This window comes from Doryrhamphus excisus, chromosome 13 (genome assembly GCF_030265055.1).
Source record: "Doryrhamphus excisus isolate RoL2022-K1 chromosome 13, RoL_Dexc_1.0, whole genome shotgun sequence".
Taxonomy (NCBI): Eukaryota; Metazoa; Chordata; class Actinopteri; order Syngnathiformes; family Syngnathidae; genus Doryrhamphus; species Doryrhamphus excisus.
Genome location: NC_080478.1, coordinates 15,698,810 through 15,713,570, shown reverse-complemented (window position 1 = coordinate 15,713,570; position 14,761 = coordinate 15,698,810). Strand labels below are relative to the sequence as shown.

Sequence of the window (14,761 nt, the reverse complement as noted above, 5' to 3'; positions counted from 1 at the left end):
TTAAATAAATATATATAAACTACTCAGCAATAGGCAGCTTGATTACAATCTGAAGTAAGTGCACGTTGTTGCTTATTGCTTATTAATGTTGTCTAAAATAAAAGGAGGAAGTTGAGGGTTTCACTTTACTTCTCCACGCCAATAGGAGGCGCTGTGATTAAGACAAACATAGCGGAAGTGTTTATCGAGAGGCGGGGCTCCGGGTGAAGTATTACGTGTGCTTCTAACTGTTAGCTTGCGGCAAGTAAGCTAACGGTTACATTTAGTCACAAACATGGTGCTGCTCGAAAACGATTCGGTAAGAATTCAGCTTATTTTCATTGAAAAATGGGTTTTGTCATCATTAATAGTGAAGTAGACTCCAATTTTGACTACGCCGACCGTTAAAGCCTGACAGAATCAACATGAGTCTGGTTCGCTTTACTGCTAGCTTCAGTATAGGTGAAGCTAGCACCAGCTAATGTAAATATATCTATTGCCGGAAAATGTTTTTTAAACTGATAAAGTCACGAGGAGAATTAATTCGGCTGAAACGGAAAATATTTGTTGAGTAAGGTATTAGTATTGGTAACAATATCGTTTCTGTGTTAAAAACTGTTCTTCCAAAACCAAGTCTGCATCATTGAAGTTATTCTAATTTCAGCTTAATTACTGTACTATTTGAGGCTCATCTTGGTACGAAACAATGACTACCAGTAGCCCTTAAACTGTTGTAATTGTATTTTATATTTACTCCACCCTAACCTAATCTGATTAGTGTCTTTATGCATCACCTGTTGGTCGTTAGAACCTTCGTTTCTGTCTACTTTTTGTCTGAACTCAGTGTGTCGGTTTGTGCCTTGTCATGAACGCTTGAAGTTGACTTCTGTGTATTTTCTTCTCTCTTGTAGTTCCTCACAGAACTCACTCGTTTGTTCCAGAAGTGCAGATCTTCTGGTAGTGTTGTCATCACATTGAAAAAGTGTAAGTAGGCTTCTGTAACCCTGGACCTGTGATTCCCGGTTGCTTGATCATTTAATTCTCTATTAGCACAATAGCCTATCCAGCAGTCCAGGACCAAGTCTATGGCTATGTGACTGATTTCATTGTTAGCATACTAGTGATTCTCCTTATCCCTGCATCCCATAATGAACTTGGTTTTGAGGTTCCATTGTATCTAATGTTGGTATATTATCCATATTCAATGGTGTGCATGTTCCCCCTGTTAAACACGTTGTGATTCTTTCCCCCCAGATGATGGGAGGACCAAGCCAGTGCCCAGAAAAGGCCACTCGGAGTCCTTTGAGCCTGCTGACAATAAATGTCTTCTCAGAGCTTCAGATGGCAAGAAGAAAATTAGCACAGTGGTGAGCTTATTGTTGGATTTTAATTGTATCTGTTGTTCTGAATAACGTGTGCTTGTCTTCATGAAGTCAACCTCTTTTCTTGCAGGTCAACATCAAAGAGGTCATCAAGTTTCAGATGGTATGTGTTTCATTTTTTTTTACATTTATCGTTGGCTGCTTCCGTGTTCATGTGATACCATACGTATATCCTCAACATATATTATATCTAGCCAATAGTTACCAAGTCTGAGTAGTTTTATTTTACAGGGACAGCACATATTTATATGCATTCTGTCAATATGCCAGAATTAGCCTAAAGGTATTACTGGGTTTTACATCACATCACATTCGGTTGTTGTTGGCCCTGCCTCCAAGAGATGGGGGCAAATAAGTGTATTCAAAGTCACATAAAGTCGGATGAAAAAATGTAATGTACATGCGCTTCGTAGCGTGTCCAATATAATAGGGGTAAAGTTTAAAAAAACAACAACCAGAGGAGCACCCTGGCTAAAATGGAAGAATGTTCAGCGAGGGCGGTAAAAGTATGGTGTAGTTTTGGGCTTCCAGTAGCCTGAAAATAGTGTGTGAAATCCGCCTGACAATCGGACACGTCACCCTGGAAGCTTGGGGGATTGGCTATGGAGCTCACACTGTTTTGGTGTAAGAACCCAAATAGACATGTTACAAGCAAATTTTTTTATCCACACCATGCAGCACTATTCTTTCCTTAGACCAAGCCATGAGAACTTGGCTTAAAGAGAAGCAAATCACCTCATTATTAAAATATAATCCTGTATATGGCAATATGGTCCTACAGTCGTGCACCAATGCTAACACTCTATTCCCATCAAAAAAAAAACTTTGGGCACCCACCCTGATAACACAGCTCTATAGCATTCGTGCTTCAGCCCATTCACGTGTGCTATCACCTTTGTTGTGTTTACTTCGGCTATGTAAGGTGGAGTATCATTAATAATCCACTGGACCACCTCTTTCTAGGCTTATTCCAACCTACTCAGAGCACACATGGATGGACTGAAAAAGAAGGATAAGAAGAGCAAAAGCAAGAAAACCAAAGCCACCCAGTGAGCAATAGACTCCTAGGTTTATGAACTGACCCTGGTCCAGCTGAAAGGATGGGGGCACGTCCCAACCCAAACGACCCCCCTCGGTCCTTCCGCCAGAATCTGTGTACATCCTTCCAGCGACCACTTCCATACTTTGCCATGACAACACCTCTACGTCGACTCTTGTGCCATCCATGAGGATTTGTTGTATAGCACAGATTGACCGCTCTCGGCAGTCGTCATCGCTGGTGCCCAATCCATGCAGTCCTACGGTCTGTTGTCCTCTTGTCTATTTCATGGCGACGCTCCCTATTTCCTATTTATGTTCAAATTAGAATTGTCAAAAAGGTTTTTTTTAAAAGCCATGTCTCTTGAGAAACACACGTATTGAACTTTCAGAAGAGGTGCTTAGAAACACATAAATCTTTTTTTATTTTTGTTGTTTTTTTTTTTTTTTTTACCAATTTTTCAACCAATTTTTGAATTTTTAGTACAACTATTCCCCCATTTAATGACCACACGAAGCTGCCGCATTGGCCATCTTATTTTGTCAAAAGAAAGCTTCAGTTCATCATAACGTGAATCCGATATCTTTATGGAGCTAAATAGCACAACATACAGTATATGTACACGTTGCAGATGTACTGAAAGGCATGTTTGATTTCCGGATGATGCATCCTAAGTCCCAGCCAGTGCGTTGTGTCGGGGGATTGCAGCAGGATTTAAGTTGACAAATAAAGTGCTGTGTTAAAAGTCACTCCACTGCTTTTGTGTATTCACATTATGTACATCAATATTTGTACTGTACGGTCCCTCAAAGCGCTGTGTTCCTCTTGTCTGCCCTCTCCTTTGGGGAGACTGCTGCCTGGTGCTGTCGCTCACACTCCTCCTCGTAGCCCTGCTTCATCAAGCCGGTCACGTACTGGAACAAAGTCTGACCACAAAACACAATTGGTCAGCATTAATAATAGTAAGTTAATTTGTTTAGTTAGTTGGTGCCACTTTAGTGATTATACACGAATGGACAGATTATGGAAAAGTCATTTTTAAATGCATCCTGTGCAATAATCCACTGCTACTAGTGTAACACTGATGAACAAAATGACTAGTACAGTTACGATTGTACTGACAAACAGGTCGATGGCAACCATGCACCACAAGAGGGCAGCAAAGATGCACAGCACGCGATTGCTGTTGTCCTTTAGATACCGCATGTCTGTCTAAAATGATAATGGTGTATTTTATGTTAAAAAGTGTAGTATGAAACAAACTGTTCTTATGAAAATGTAACTCAATTTTGCTTCAAATGTGTTTTTAGATGTTTTTTTGAAAGAATAAGCCCTGCCCATGACTCCAAAATGCATTTAGCAGCCTTGATACATAACATAATAATACAGAAAAATACAATTGATCCCACTCTTACGTAACAGTGCTAGCTGGCTATGAAGTCAACTGAGTAAAAAGCAAATATATTTATGTCTTTGCACTTTATATTTAAGTGCAAAGACACCTAGATTATGATGCATTATATACAAATATAAAAGAAAGAAGGTCACATTGGGTCGTTGTGCCCTCATACTGATGCAAAAACCACTGCTGTTTGAATGTAATGTGTAGCGTTACCATTACTTAGAATGCACATTGACATGATATGACAGCAGCATGTACTTTGTATGCTCCAGTGGCATGTACAGTACATGTTGACATGTTCCACGTGGCCTCATCACCTTCCACGCCTCCTCCAGCTCGGTGGTCCAATTGTCCTTGAGGATGGGCTGCACAGCACTGATGAATTCTGCTCCAACGTACTGCAAACATAAAGATGAGGTCATAATATGTAATAAAACAAAAGCACTTTATGTGGGGTCTTACACTGTAGTATTTAGGGGGGGCATTGTAGTGGTAATGGCTTTTCCCCAGCTCCACTGCCAGAGCTTCCAGTCTTTCCAGCTGGTCTAGCCTGGCCACACTTTTCTCAATAAAAGACATCACCCTAAAAGAAAAAAAGAAAGGAGGGGGAAAAAAAAGCGAGCAGTACGTCATCTCTGTGGCGTCTATCAACTGTGACAAGCAGCTCACTCGGTGCTGACATTTCATGCTTCAGCAGCTCAAATGCTGACATATCTTTGATTGTGCATTCATTCATTGGCTTCACACTTGCACAAGTCCACCTGTGTGTGTGTGTGTGTGTGTGTGTGCGCGCTGCAATGCTACGCAAGGTTAGCTTGTGCACCTTTATCTCCACAGGCAATAATTGGCTGCTTTGCAAAGTTCCAAACACTCTGTCATCACTGGAGTGGAAAGTTAGAATTATCTGGCGACTTAGGGTGCTGCATGCAACCTGGCTTCATTATCACTTATTTTTAAAAATATTTCTCCATATTTTTTTTCCATGTATTATTTAATTTTTTTAAATATAATTTCTGAAAAATATCCCGCCCAAACTAATTATTACCACAGTGATAAGTGAATGAAGTAGGATTCAACATTAACAAAAACCTGGTGACCAATTAGGGTGTACCCTGCTTCTCCCCCAAAGTCATCTAGGATAGGCTCCAGCATACCACCGCAGTGAGGATTAAGCAATTAATGATTATTAATAAACTGAATATTTTAGAAAACGTGTTTAGGACTTTCCCATTACATCATTATTAGAGCCCTGTAGACATGAAATAACACCCCTATAGTTACCTTTGCACTCCTATTATTCTTTGTTGGATCACTACAGGGACATAAAAGATGGCCGCCACACCAACTAGTTAGCCTCTACAACGTGTTTAGTCTAAACTTAAGAAAGTATTTGAAATGGAGTGGGTAAGAAATACACAGAATTCAAACAAAAATGTACCACTTCCACAGGGAATGGGAGGAGCTTTTTTTTTTACTCTATCATGTCAGACATGCCATAGCTGACTCCATGCAGTGTGAAGGTAATGAAATACAACTTTATGTTTGATCATTGTTATGTTAATGGCGCTTAGTGGCACAACATTACAGGCGTACAAGGAAGGCGCTCATGTGACCGACTGACCTTAGTCCGTGTGCTCTGAGTTGGTTACTGGTCCGCAGCCTCTCCAGGTCTTTGACATCTCTGAACAGGAAGAAGACATCCTTGCATTCGGGGTGGGTCTCGAAGAGCCTGTAGCCATGACAACAGCATCACACAAACAAGGGTGAAGCCGTTTGTCACGCTCCCTCCTCCCCCTGCAGGGATGCATCCACCCCTACCTTGCAACCATCATCCTTACACGTACACTTCAGCTGATTGGAACCTTTCTACCTTTCTATCATCTCATTGTCTTCTTCTTTTCAGTTCAATCAGGTATTTTTTGAAGTGTGCTGCCATCCAATCAGAACATTCTGGTTTCCTGCTGAGCTACATGATGTTAATTCATGCACCCACAATGCATCACTGGAGATACTATATCACTATAATGCCAGACCAAACCTGTGTGGTAGCGAACACAACACAAGACTCGGTTAAAAAAAAAGTGTCTCAGCTGTTTTTCTGTAAAAACTACATCCAGTATATACTGTAGGCTACTGTACCATCCTGTGGTCACAAACAGCTCCCATTCATTTCCAGGCTAACACGCTAAGGTCAATCTTCTGAACTGTTAAGGTCACACTGGGGACACATGGCAGTAATTGGGCCCCGAGTCATGTGACAATACATCCCCGTGCCCTACATCTAGCATCTGGGGACTGCACATCCATATGTACATAAAAAACACACTGAAATTACTCATTTTTAAAAATGTTTAAAATAATTATTAGTTTACTTTGTCGTTTATATGTGATGATTATTAAACAATAAAATAGTCAAACAATACAAATACAATTGGGACAGTCAAGTTTCTTGCCATACTGGGTCTCATTGGCGTATGGGTGTACCTAATGAAGTGGCCTGGGAGGCTGTATTGCTGATTTAAATGGACACACAGACTAATCATTAGGATGCTGTTGCCATTAATAGTATAGGGAAGAAGTGCTGTGCATTAGTATGAAATGTTTGTTAGATTATGAAATGATAGGATAATGCCACACGAGTGAGGCCAGAACACAATGAAATGAGAATTAAATTGATTTGCTTCCGGTATTTATACATTTTGCAGCACGTGATTCGGCTCTCAACATTACATGAGTAACATAACATGAGTGATGTATATAATAAATGCATAATTGTCTTTAAAAGTGCCTTACCTGACAAACACTATGATGCCCACTTTGGCTATGTCGTCTCTGATAACTTTCCACGACTCCTTGATCATGTCAATGTCATCTTGGCTGAGATGTACACCATCCTGATGAACGCTCTTCTCCCCCAAGTCCGCACTTTCAGCCAAGCCGGATATTGCACAGCCCATTCTTCATAAAGAAAAAGAACGTTTTTTTCTTCCTCTGAAATGTCAAAGGGTTTTAATGTTTATGAAGTTATTAATTGTTGGGAGAAAAGTGTGTGTGTTGTTGCGAGTTTTCTTCTGGTGGAGGAGTGAGCCACTCAGCTTTGCTGTGTTTGACTCATTAACCACTCACACGGTGGAGCTACAATTTCCGGCATTTTCCTTTCAAAATACAATACTGTGAGCGCACGTTTTTAGGAAGGAGGAACGAAATACACTTTTAATCTGAAGGTTAGTTCCGCTTCACATCCGGTGTTGCTTTAAGCAAAGCTAGCCAACTTGACGCAGAGAGCTAGTCTTGTTTGGAGTTCGGACAGTTTGTATATGTACGGCTGTGTACACGCAAATACAATCAATACTTTTATGCTACTGAGTTGACAACTAGAGAATCTACTCGCGACTACAGTTCCAACTAAATAAACGCAATTATGAAACATCGATACTCTGCGAGCACATAATCTATCAATTGAAATTAGCCGATCTCCACATTCTAATGTCAGAAAAAGACATGTTTATTTAATATAGTTCACTTTTCAGTTTTGCTTCTCAATGAATCAGGAAAAAAGGTGCTAAAATACTAAACTTCCTGATTCTAGTTTATTCATGAATGCAGTCTACTGAAGACAATGTCTGGACGACATGTCACGTGTATATGTGCCACGTGCCATTTGTGTTTGTTTTTAAATTGCAACTATGGCAAATTCAAGTAGGTTTTACGGAATGAAAAACAAAGGGGTCCACATGTATTTACACGCCAATCTTTGCCAAAAATACAGCTTCATAAATATAATTCAATAAAAATATACAACATTTGAGAAAGAAGTAAAGCTCCAGTGATGCATGAAAACGGCTACAGTACAATTAGTACGTAATGACATGACTGCTGTTACAAAGGAAGCTCTTTGGTGTACAATCATCTTAGTTGAGGTATTTTTTTTCTCTCTGAAACTCCATGTTCTTTGCTTTAATACTAAACAAATGCGTGAATAATGGAATTAATAGGAGGACTATTTACACATTTACATGAAATGAGTTAGAAAAGTCCCAAAATGTACAAATATTGCAACACACCTTTTAAACGACAACATTGCATTGACACAAGAACATCCCTTAGCAATCCTCACCGGGAGCCCAAAGCTGACCACAATGTACACAAAAAGTTTCTCAAGATGAACACGTTCATGAGCTTGTGCTGAAGCTTTGGAACTTCTCCAGTAAAGTCTTCACAAGATTACGTTCGGACATCTTGGCTGAACTCGGACCAGCCGACTTGGCGGGACAGTCGAGGGGTTCGTCTCCCTCCGTGAGGACGCTGCCCTCCTTTGTCATCAGAGACATCTGACTGGTTGAACAGCAGGTCTGCACGGCTTCCTGCAAGTTCTGCACTTCGTGAAGCGGATAAGATCCAAGCATGTGCTCCAAAGAGCTCCACCTGGGCAGCATCTTGGAGCGGGGCCGAGGCCACTCTTGATCGCCCCTCCCCTTGTACCAGGTGTCAGGTTGTGGTGCAGGACAGTGTGTGACTTGATGAGGGTCGTTGTGACAGCAGCCATTGCATTCCTCTGTAGAACACTCCAGCGACGTGTTTGAGGCATGGGGGGTGTCGGCGTCCAGTCTACAGGGGTTGTACTTGGAGCGGAGCTCTTGAACGTCAGGCCAGTGGAAGTTCTCCGACTGTGGGCTTTGCGGGGCGGTGGCTGCGCTGTGGGAGCTGGCTCCGGAACTCGGGGTCTGGACTGGGCTTGGTGAATTCACCTCATGGATGACCATCTCTTCACAAATGTTCAAGGGCAGTCTGAGGTTGGGTTTACCTGCACACATCCAAAACACAACACATTGTAAACATCTCACTTCTTCATCAAAAGTGCTGATCCTGTTCATGGAGTCTATTCCAGCTCCAGCTTTCCCATTTCAAAAAAATAAAAACGCAAACTACATCTTACTGCTCCTTCATTGGGTTATAGAAACCACTCCTTTCCTAATTTACCTTTTTTCTTGATCTTCTCCTCGAGGACAGCAGGCATGTTCCTGAAGCCCTGCGGACCCGAGGGATCTCGGTTCCTCTGCCAGACCATGGGTCGGTTGTTCTTGATGCGCTGGCTGTACTGACGCGCCAGCTGGAAAACCTTATTCTTCATCTTGCCCATGTCCTGTAAGATCTGGTCCTCATCCACGCTTGCTCTGAAGCTAATGATCTTTGGGAGTTGGACCAGGTTCTTCCCTTGAGGCACCGAGGCCTTACGAGGTTTGGAATCTTCATCTTGGTTTCTGTTGACTGCTAAAATGCTTGAAGTATGCAGCACAGGACTTGTTTCACTTTCCTCCAGGATTGGAGGCGGTTGCATGGAGTCGAAACGATCCCCGTGTGACTTTTCCTCCTCTTCTGTCTGCTGGAATTCCATCCCCGATTCCATGTCTTGCCAGACTTTCATCATCTCTGATGAAGGTTGGAAGTCTTCATCTGTGGTAGAAGAGTCTGTGACACTCAACGATCTCGTCTTAAAGTCCTCTGGCCTTTGGTGAAAGTCTTTGTTTGGACTCTTCTCCAAACCCGGAAGGTCAAAGACAGACCAGGAAGTAGGCCGGTGACGAGAGAGGACTTTCCTGTGGAGTGGGACAGCCTTCTGGTCTGGGATGTTGTTTAGCTGTCGACTCAGGTGTCTGACCAGACCTACTGGGATGTAGGAGAGACTTTCCCTGCGCTTGATGCTGAAGTTGGCATCTTGGTTCTCGGCATGTTCGTAGTATCTCCTGATCTTGTGGATCAGGATGCGATCCTGTTTGGAGAGCGTGGACCGGCGCTCTACATCCAATTCAGGCAAAGGTGCATCAGCCTCAGAGGTCACCTGTGGCTCTGGAGACAACACCTGGGGGGTTTCTTCATAGTCAGTGCAGGTTGAAGGGCTTATGAAGACGCTATTGGAGGTCAAAGGTGAGGCGCAAGCCACAGAGCCCAAATCCTCCAAAACAAGGCTGCTCCGCCTGGACAGGCCGCTGATGAAACGCTCTGCGATGACGCTTGCCTGATCCAACACGGAGCACCGCAGGATGCTCCGACTCCCCGCCAGCACTTCCTCCTCCTCCTCATCCTCCTCAGAGAGCTCACTGCTCATCAGCACGCTCGTCTCCTCCAGGTGAAGACCTGACGAGTCGCTACCTCCCTCCTCTTCCTCACCGGTTTCTCCAGAGGTCTCCATGGACTCTGGAGTGACATCCTCTTGAATTTGGGATGAGAGAGGTGAGTAAGGTTGCTGATGGATGCTCTCCATTTTAGGGACATCGTTTAGAGAGCGGAGATCATCCAAATGGACCTGAAATATGACAGATGTGTTTATAAAAAGGTACATCTACTACATACGTAGACACGATGAGCTGGACAAACATCCTAATGAAAGCACTCTGCACTCGTTATTACCTTAATGGACCAACTGAGCAGCTTCATTGAAAGAATCCATAGTGTGCTGTATCATCTTATTTTATCATCAGACATCCAAATAAAGGGTGATTGGAGTGGCTCAACCCCAACACTCCACTACTCATTACAATAAGAATCATTATAGTGCCGCTAAATGACTTTTTGGGTGTTTTTAGAGTGCATGCATGTTCACCCGGTTGGAGGGGGCAGGGGGATGGGGGGCTTGGAGCTGTTGGGAGGAGATAAGGTTCATAAAAGTAAGCTTAATGTGCCCTCTGCTCGGAGAGGGACAGGAGCTGTGCTTCAATTGGGAGCTGCAGCTGCTCCCCAAATCTAATTCTCAGTGGGGGGGCAGACGGCAGGAAAGCAGGTACTAATGCAGCTCCATGGGACGCAAAAATGGGTCCGGCCTCCTTCTCTACGAAAAGTTTGAATACCTTGTTGTAAAAGTCTGGGTGTGTAATCCTCCATCTTGGCAGTTCATTTCATCCATTCATACCCTAGAACAGGGGTGGGCAAACTACAGCCCGGGGGCCACATGCGGCCCACCAGTTGCTTTCTAAGTATTTCAATGTTTAACATACAAACTGGCAACATGACTTCTCTTATTTAGTAAAAAAAACAACAAAACTGTAAAATTAAATGACATAATTTGATGTGGTCTGATGTTTAAAGTGACATGAGAACATACAGCTGATGAACACTTTTACACATAAAATAAAAGGAAAATTATAAGCATAAAATAGTGTGTGTGTGTTAAATATATGTTCTGCCCCCCCCCCCCGGACAATTTTGTTAACTCAATGCGGCCCATGAGTCAAAATATTTGCCCACCCCTGATGTAGAACATAAAAAAATGTTGCATTTGACTTGTTTTCTAAATCTATCTGATGGCCTACTTACATTAAAGACATCATATAGGCCATAGAAAGTCAATGTATGTAATAAACGTATAATGCAGCACTCTATGATTGCCGCCATGCTGACAAAAGCAAACTGGCAGGCGCCATGATCCAACTCAGTGGTGGTGGCCTCATCTTAGGTTACTTCCTTGTATTCTAACAGGAAATCAGCCATTTTGACTTACCGTTCAACTGACAAATAATATTTATTTTTTACATTTTTCATCATGCACGTCAGTGTATCGTAGCATTGAATGCTATACCTGTGTGGCCTCGGTCACATCATTCTGTGTTTCCTCCTGGCTGGGAGTAACTTCCATCTCCGTTTTCTCTCCATCCGACAGCTGAGCTGCATCGCTCACTGGGTCATCCTACAGGAGCCAAATAACGTACAAATGAGAGTTTTACTTTGAAATCTTCATTAATATTCAGCTGTAACAATGAAGCTTTTATTGTGAAACTTGAGAGAAGAAAATGTTGATGAAAGAGCAAATGTCTCACTATTGTAATGGATTAATAAGATGGCTACATTCATCCTTGAGATCAAACGGGGCACATTGCAATGCAAATGGATACACGGGTTTCTATGCTGTAAAAATAAACATGAAACAGGAAAGGACACGTAAGAGAAGCATCGATAGAGCATGCAAACAAAGACCATGCACCAAGCATGACCTGCATGTTTCACCGCTCGACAGTCTCAGCCCACAAGAGCATGAATCCAACCTGACTCATTCACTGTGCACGGTGCGGATGCAGCTGTTAGTTGGATGCGTTCATACAGACAGAGTGGGACGACAACCAGCGTGGGCGAAGAGAGTGGTCGAGAGGAGCGGTGAGCAAGCGGAATAAAGCAGGAAATGGGAAAGTCGTGGGTGGCAGAAAACCCTCACCGTTGTGAAGTGAGAAGAAAGCAAAGACCTGGCTCTATAGTGCCAGCAGGAGATGGCTGCCAGCACGGAGCTGGCAAAGTCAGCTACCTGGTCGTCCTCCATCAGTAAATCTTCCTTGTAACTCTCTCCCTCCTCCTCATCCTCCTCCTGTTTTTCCTGTTCTGTCACCTGAAGCTCCAGACCCCCCTCACGAGGCGAGGCGCTCAGGTTTGGATCAGCGGAACTTAGCTGCAGAGTTTCCCTTTTAGGGATGAGATCCTCCGGACTGGGCCTCTCATCCTGGGGCTCGCCTAAACTGGAAGACTGTGTACTGACACTTGTGGCAGGCTGAGCGGGGTGCCTGTCGCCCAGCAGGGCACCCTCACTCTCTGCATGCTGTGTGAGGTCACAGACATGTGGTTTGTTACTGCAAGGCCAGTGCTCGGATCACATTGTTAACAGGGAGGAAATCATCAGGAAGATCTTTGGGTGAGCTAGGATTTGGCGTCATTATTTTATTCAAGGTTATTTTGCTATAAGGATTCATTTAATTTGACAAACCAGACCATAGCTCACCAAAGCATATTGTATAAGATTTAGGAGAATAAAGCATGGATTTACATTTCCAACACTTACCTTCATAACATCTGGAAGCAAAGCAGAAAAAGAGAAAGAGATTAACAAATGAGGATGTCATAGATATGTCCAAGTGCAATATATCATAACCAAATAAGCAGACTTATCACATGCATCTTGTGCAATTATAGTCGAGACCTAAGCGGAGAGTGATGCAGCCCAGCGGTTAGTCTGGTCCAGACTTATGGACGGCCTTGTGATTAGATAAATGCCAATTAGAAACAGCCTTCTTCAGCGTGATGTAATTATCTGGGATGTGATGGCCGACTCCCCGACTGAGATGGGAAGGTTGAGATGAAAATGACATCTTCATTAGGTCCGTGTGCAAAGGATTAGAGCCTGGGCCAAGAATACAGAGGTTTTGGCTTTCATGAGGGCCAATTAGGACAGATGTGAGGGCGAGGCTGAATGTAACTGTTCAAAAGAGCTTGTGTATGATAAAGCCTTGCATCAATGGCATATCATTAACATCATTATGGGGGGGGCACGTGGAGTGGCGGTGTGCGTGTCTTTTGATCTGGTTTGTTGGTCTGGCCTCTGAGGGGCAATGGCGATGTGACGAGCTCATAATAACCTTGGTGGAGGGCTTCCTGGACTGGATGGGGGGGGCTAAGGAACCTACATTAATACATGAAACCAATATACTCACCTTTTGTACTTTTCATGATTTGTTTCGCAGGTTCTGAAAGATAAATAATGAATGACAATTAATGATATGCTAAAATAAATAGCATTCACATTCACCTCCATTTTCTCACGCCATTTTCCATTTTCCAGAGCCAATGACAGCTGTCCTTACGATATTTTCTGGGTCAGATGCCAAAATTCGATTATGAAGTAAACATCAGCTAGCTTATTCTACAGCGCAAAATCTTGTCAAAAAGAAAGATATAGTGGAAAACCATGCAGCACCAGAAGTGGCATTAATGGTAGGAAGTATTTTATTTATTATTGGTTAGCTTCAGTATAAAAATGTTATTACAAATAATAAATTCAGAGACTTATTATGTTGTAAAATTGTTAGTCTTGCAGTTAATATGTGTGTGAGGCATATTGAAAGGAGACAAGACTTTTATAGAATTATTATAAAAAAATATTGCCAATGTTGAGCCAAAATTGAATGTCAACATCGAGCTAGCAGGAGGATTTGGAGGGGTGAAGGGGTGCGAGCAGTGTGTCAGAAATAGTATTTATGGGTGTATAAATGACTATTATTATGTGTGGAAAAAACATACTACAAAATGGTGCCTGGTGTATTTCACCTGATCTTCTTCTCCCATTCCGTTCTACAAGATGAAAATCTTCAGAGTGGTATGAATCTGCTCTTTTCAGCCTCTCCGGACTACAGTGATACTTTCCTGGACCTACATTGTGAGGAACAGAATAGATGAGGCATGCCTTTTCTTACTCAAATAAAAAGAAACAACAAAGTTTTGGTTCATACTCACAAGTAGAACTGTCCATGATCGTTTCTTTTGCCTTAAATTGAGAGCAGGAAATATATTTTTCTTCACAAGATGGCTTAAAAGACATTGTTTGTGATGAAAGTGGACATAGTTGTGTACCTTTGGTGGAACAATGGTGTTGTGGTTCTCGAGAATGAGCCTCTTGATGTGATGGGACCAGAGACGCTTCTCTTCGACAGACTTGGCCTGGAACAACAAGGCTTTGTTATTAAAAGATACAGATGACGTATGCTGCCACGACCACACAAAACACAACGCAGACTATGACCAGAGCAGCTCTGTATTGTTTCTGTAAACAATCTTACAGTGGATAAAGGACGTGAACACATCCCTGACAGAATGCTAGTCGTATATTTTCCTCATACAAAAACAAAGAGACCATGATAAATAATTGGAGGCATTTCTGCACAACCCCATTAGATTTTCAAGACGACTGCCATCATCATTTTGCTGGGGGCAGGTGTATGCACTACATGATAACTCCCTAACAAGGTTACTTTAATGTGGCTCATTTGAACACACGCTATTTTAACTAAAGTGCACAAGACAGCTCACTTTTACCTGCACTGTATGGGGCTGCTTGGGGTGCTTGAAATGGATAACACTGAAGAGAAGGGGATCCTTTGCACTGTCCAGCAGCATCAAGGTTGAACACTGAAATCACAGCAGGTGTGG

General features: G+C 42.7%; 3 protein-coding genes across 3 annotated transcripts in view; 1 reads left to right on the top strand and 2 right to left on the bottom strand.

Moving 5' to 3' along the window:
• The first annotated feature begins 132 nt into the window (after nucleotides 1-132).
• Nucleotides 133-3,149, top strand: srp14 (signal recognition particle 14). Its single transcript, XM_058090351.1, has 5 exons — nucleotides 133-298; nucleotides 891-963; nucleotides 1,234-1,346; nucleotides 1,432-1,464; nucleotides 2,325-3,149. Exons 1-5 carry the CDS (start codon nucleotides 275-277, stop codon nucleotides 2,412-2,414), a joined length of 333 nt encoding a protein of 110 aa, XP_057946334.1. The 5' UTR covers nucleotides 133-274; the 3' UTR covers nucleotides 2,415-3,149.
• On the bottom strand, nucleotides 2,438-7,971 carry xgb (x globin). Its single transcript, XM_058090348.1, has 5 exons — nucleotides 6,596-7,971; nucleotides 5,424-5,531; nucleotides 4,265-4,385; nucleotides 4,120-4,200; nucleotides 2,438-3,326 (listed from the first exon to the last, which is right to left on the bottom strand). Exons 1-5 carry the CDS (start codon nucleotides 6,757-6,759, stop codon nucleotides 3,207-3,209), a joined length of 594 nt encoding a protein of 197 aa, XP_057946331.1. The 5' UTR covers nucleotides 6,760-7,971; the 3' UTR covers nucleotides 2,438-3,206.
• Nucleotides 7,960-14,761, bottom strand: part of LOC131140710 (pleckstrin homology domain-containing family G member 3) — a 30,424-nt gene continuing 23,622 nt past the window's right edge. Inside the window, 10 exon segments of the mRNA XM_058091375.1 lie at nucleotides 7,960-8,606; nucleotides 8,783-10,106; nucleotides 11,376-11,483; nucleotides 12,006-12,380; nucleotides 12,621-12,631; nucleotides 13,270-13,302; nucleotides 13,883-13,984; nucleotides 14,069-14,099; nucleotides 14,186-14,272; nucleotides 14,648-14,740. Coding sequence (XP_057947358.1) covers nucleotides 7,960-8,606; nucleotides 8,783-10,106; nucleotides 11,376-11,483; nucleotides 12,006-12,380; nucleotides 12,621-12,631; nucleotides 13,270-13,302; nucleotides 13,883-13,984; nucleotides 14,069-14,099; nucleotides 14,186-14,272; nucleotides 14,648-14,740 — 2,811 coding nt within the window.

What these genes read in the sequence shown, in the direction of transcription:
- xgb (XM_058090348.1), bottom strand. Translation starts at nt 6,759, where the DNA reads ATGGGCTGTGCAATATCCGGCTTGGCTGAAAGTGCGGACTTGGGGGAG. An exon ending in GGCATCATAGTGTTTGTCAG is followed by an intron (nt 5,532 to 6,595) that starts GTAAGGCACTTT and finishes TCATGGCTACAG; the next exon opens with GCTCTTCGAGACCCACCCCG. An exon ending in CCCCCCCTAAATACTACAGT is followed by an intron (nt 4,201 to 4,264) that starts GTAAGACCCCAC and finishes TTATGTTTGCAG; the next exon opens with TACGTTGGAGCAGAATTCAT.
- srp14 (XM_058090351.1), top strand. Translation starts at nt 275, where the DNA reads ATGGTGCTGCTCGAAAACGATTCG. An exon ending in TGCTGCTCGAAAACGATTCG is followed by an intron (nt 299 to 890) that starts GTAAGAATTCAG and finishes TCTCTCTTGTAG; the next exon opens with TTCCTCACAGAACTCACTCG. An exon ending in AGGTCATCAAGTTTCAGATG is followed by an intron (nt 1,465 to 2,324) that starts GTATGTGTTTCA and finishes ACCTCTTTCTAG; the next exon opens with GCTTATTCCAACCTACTCAG.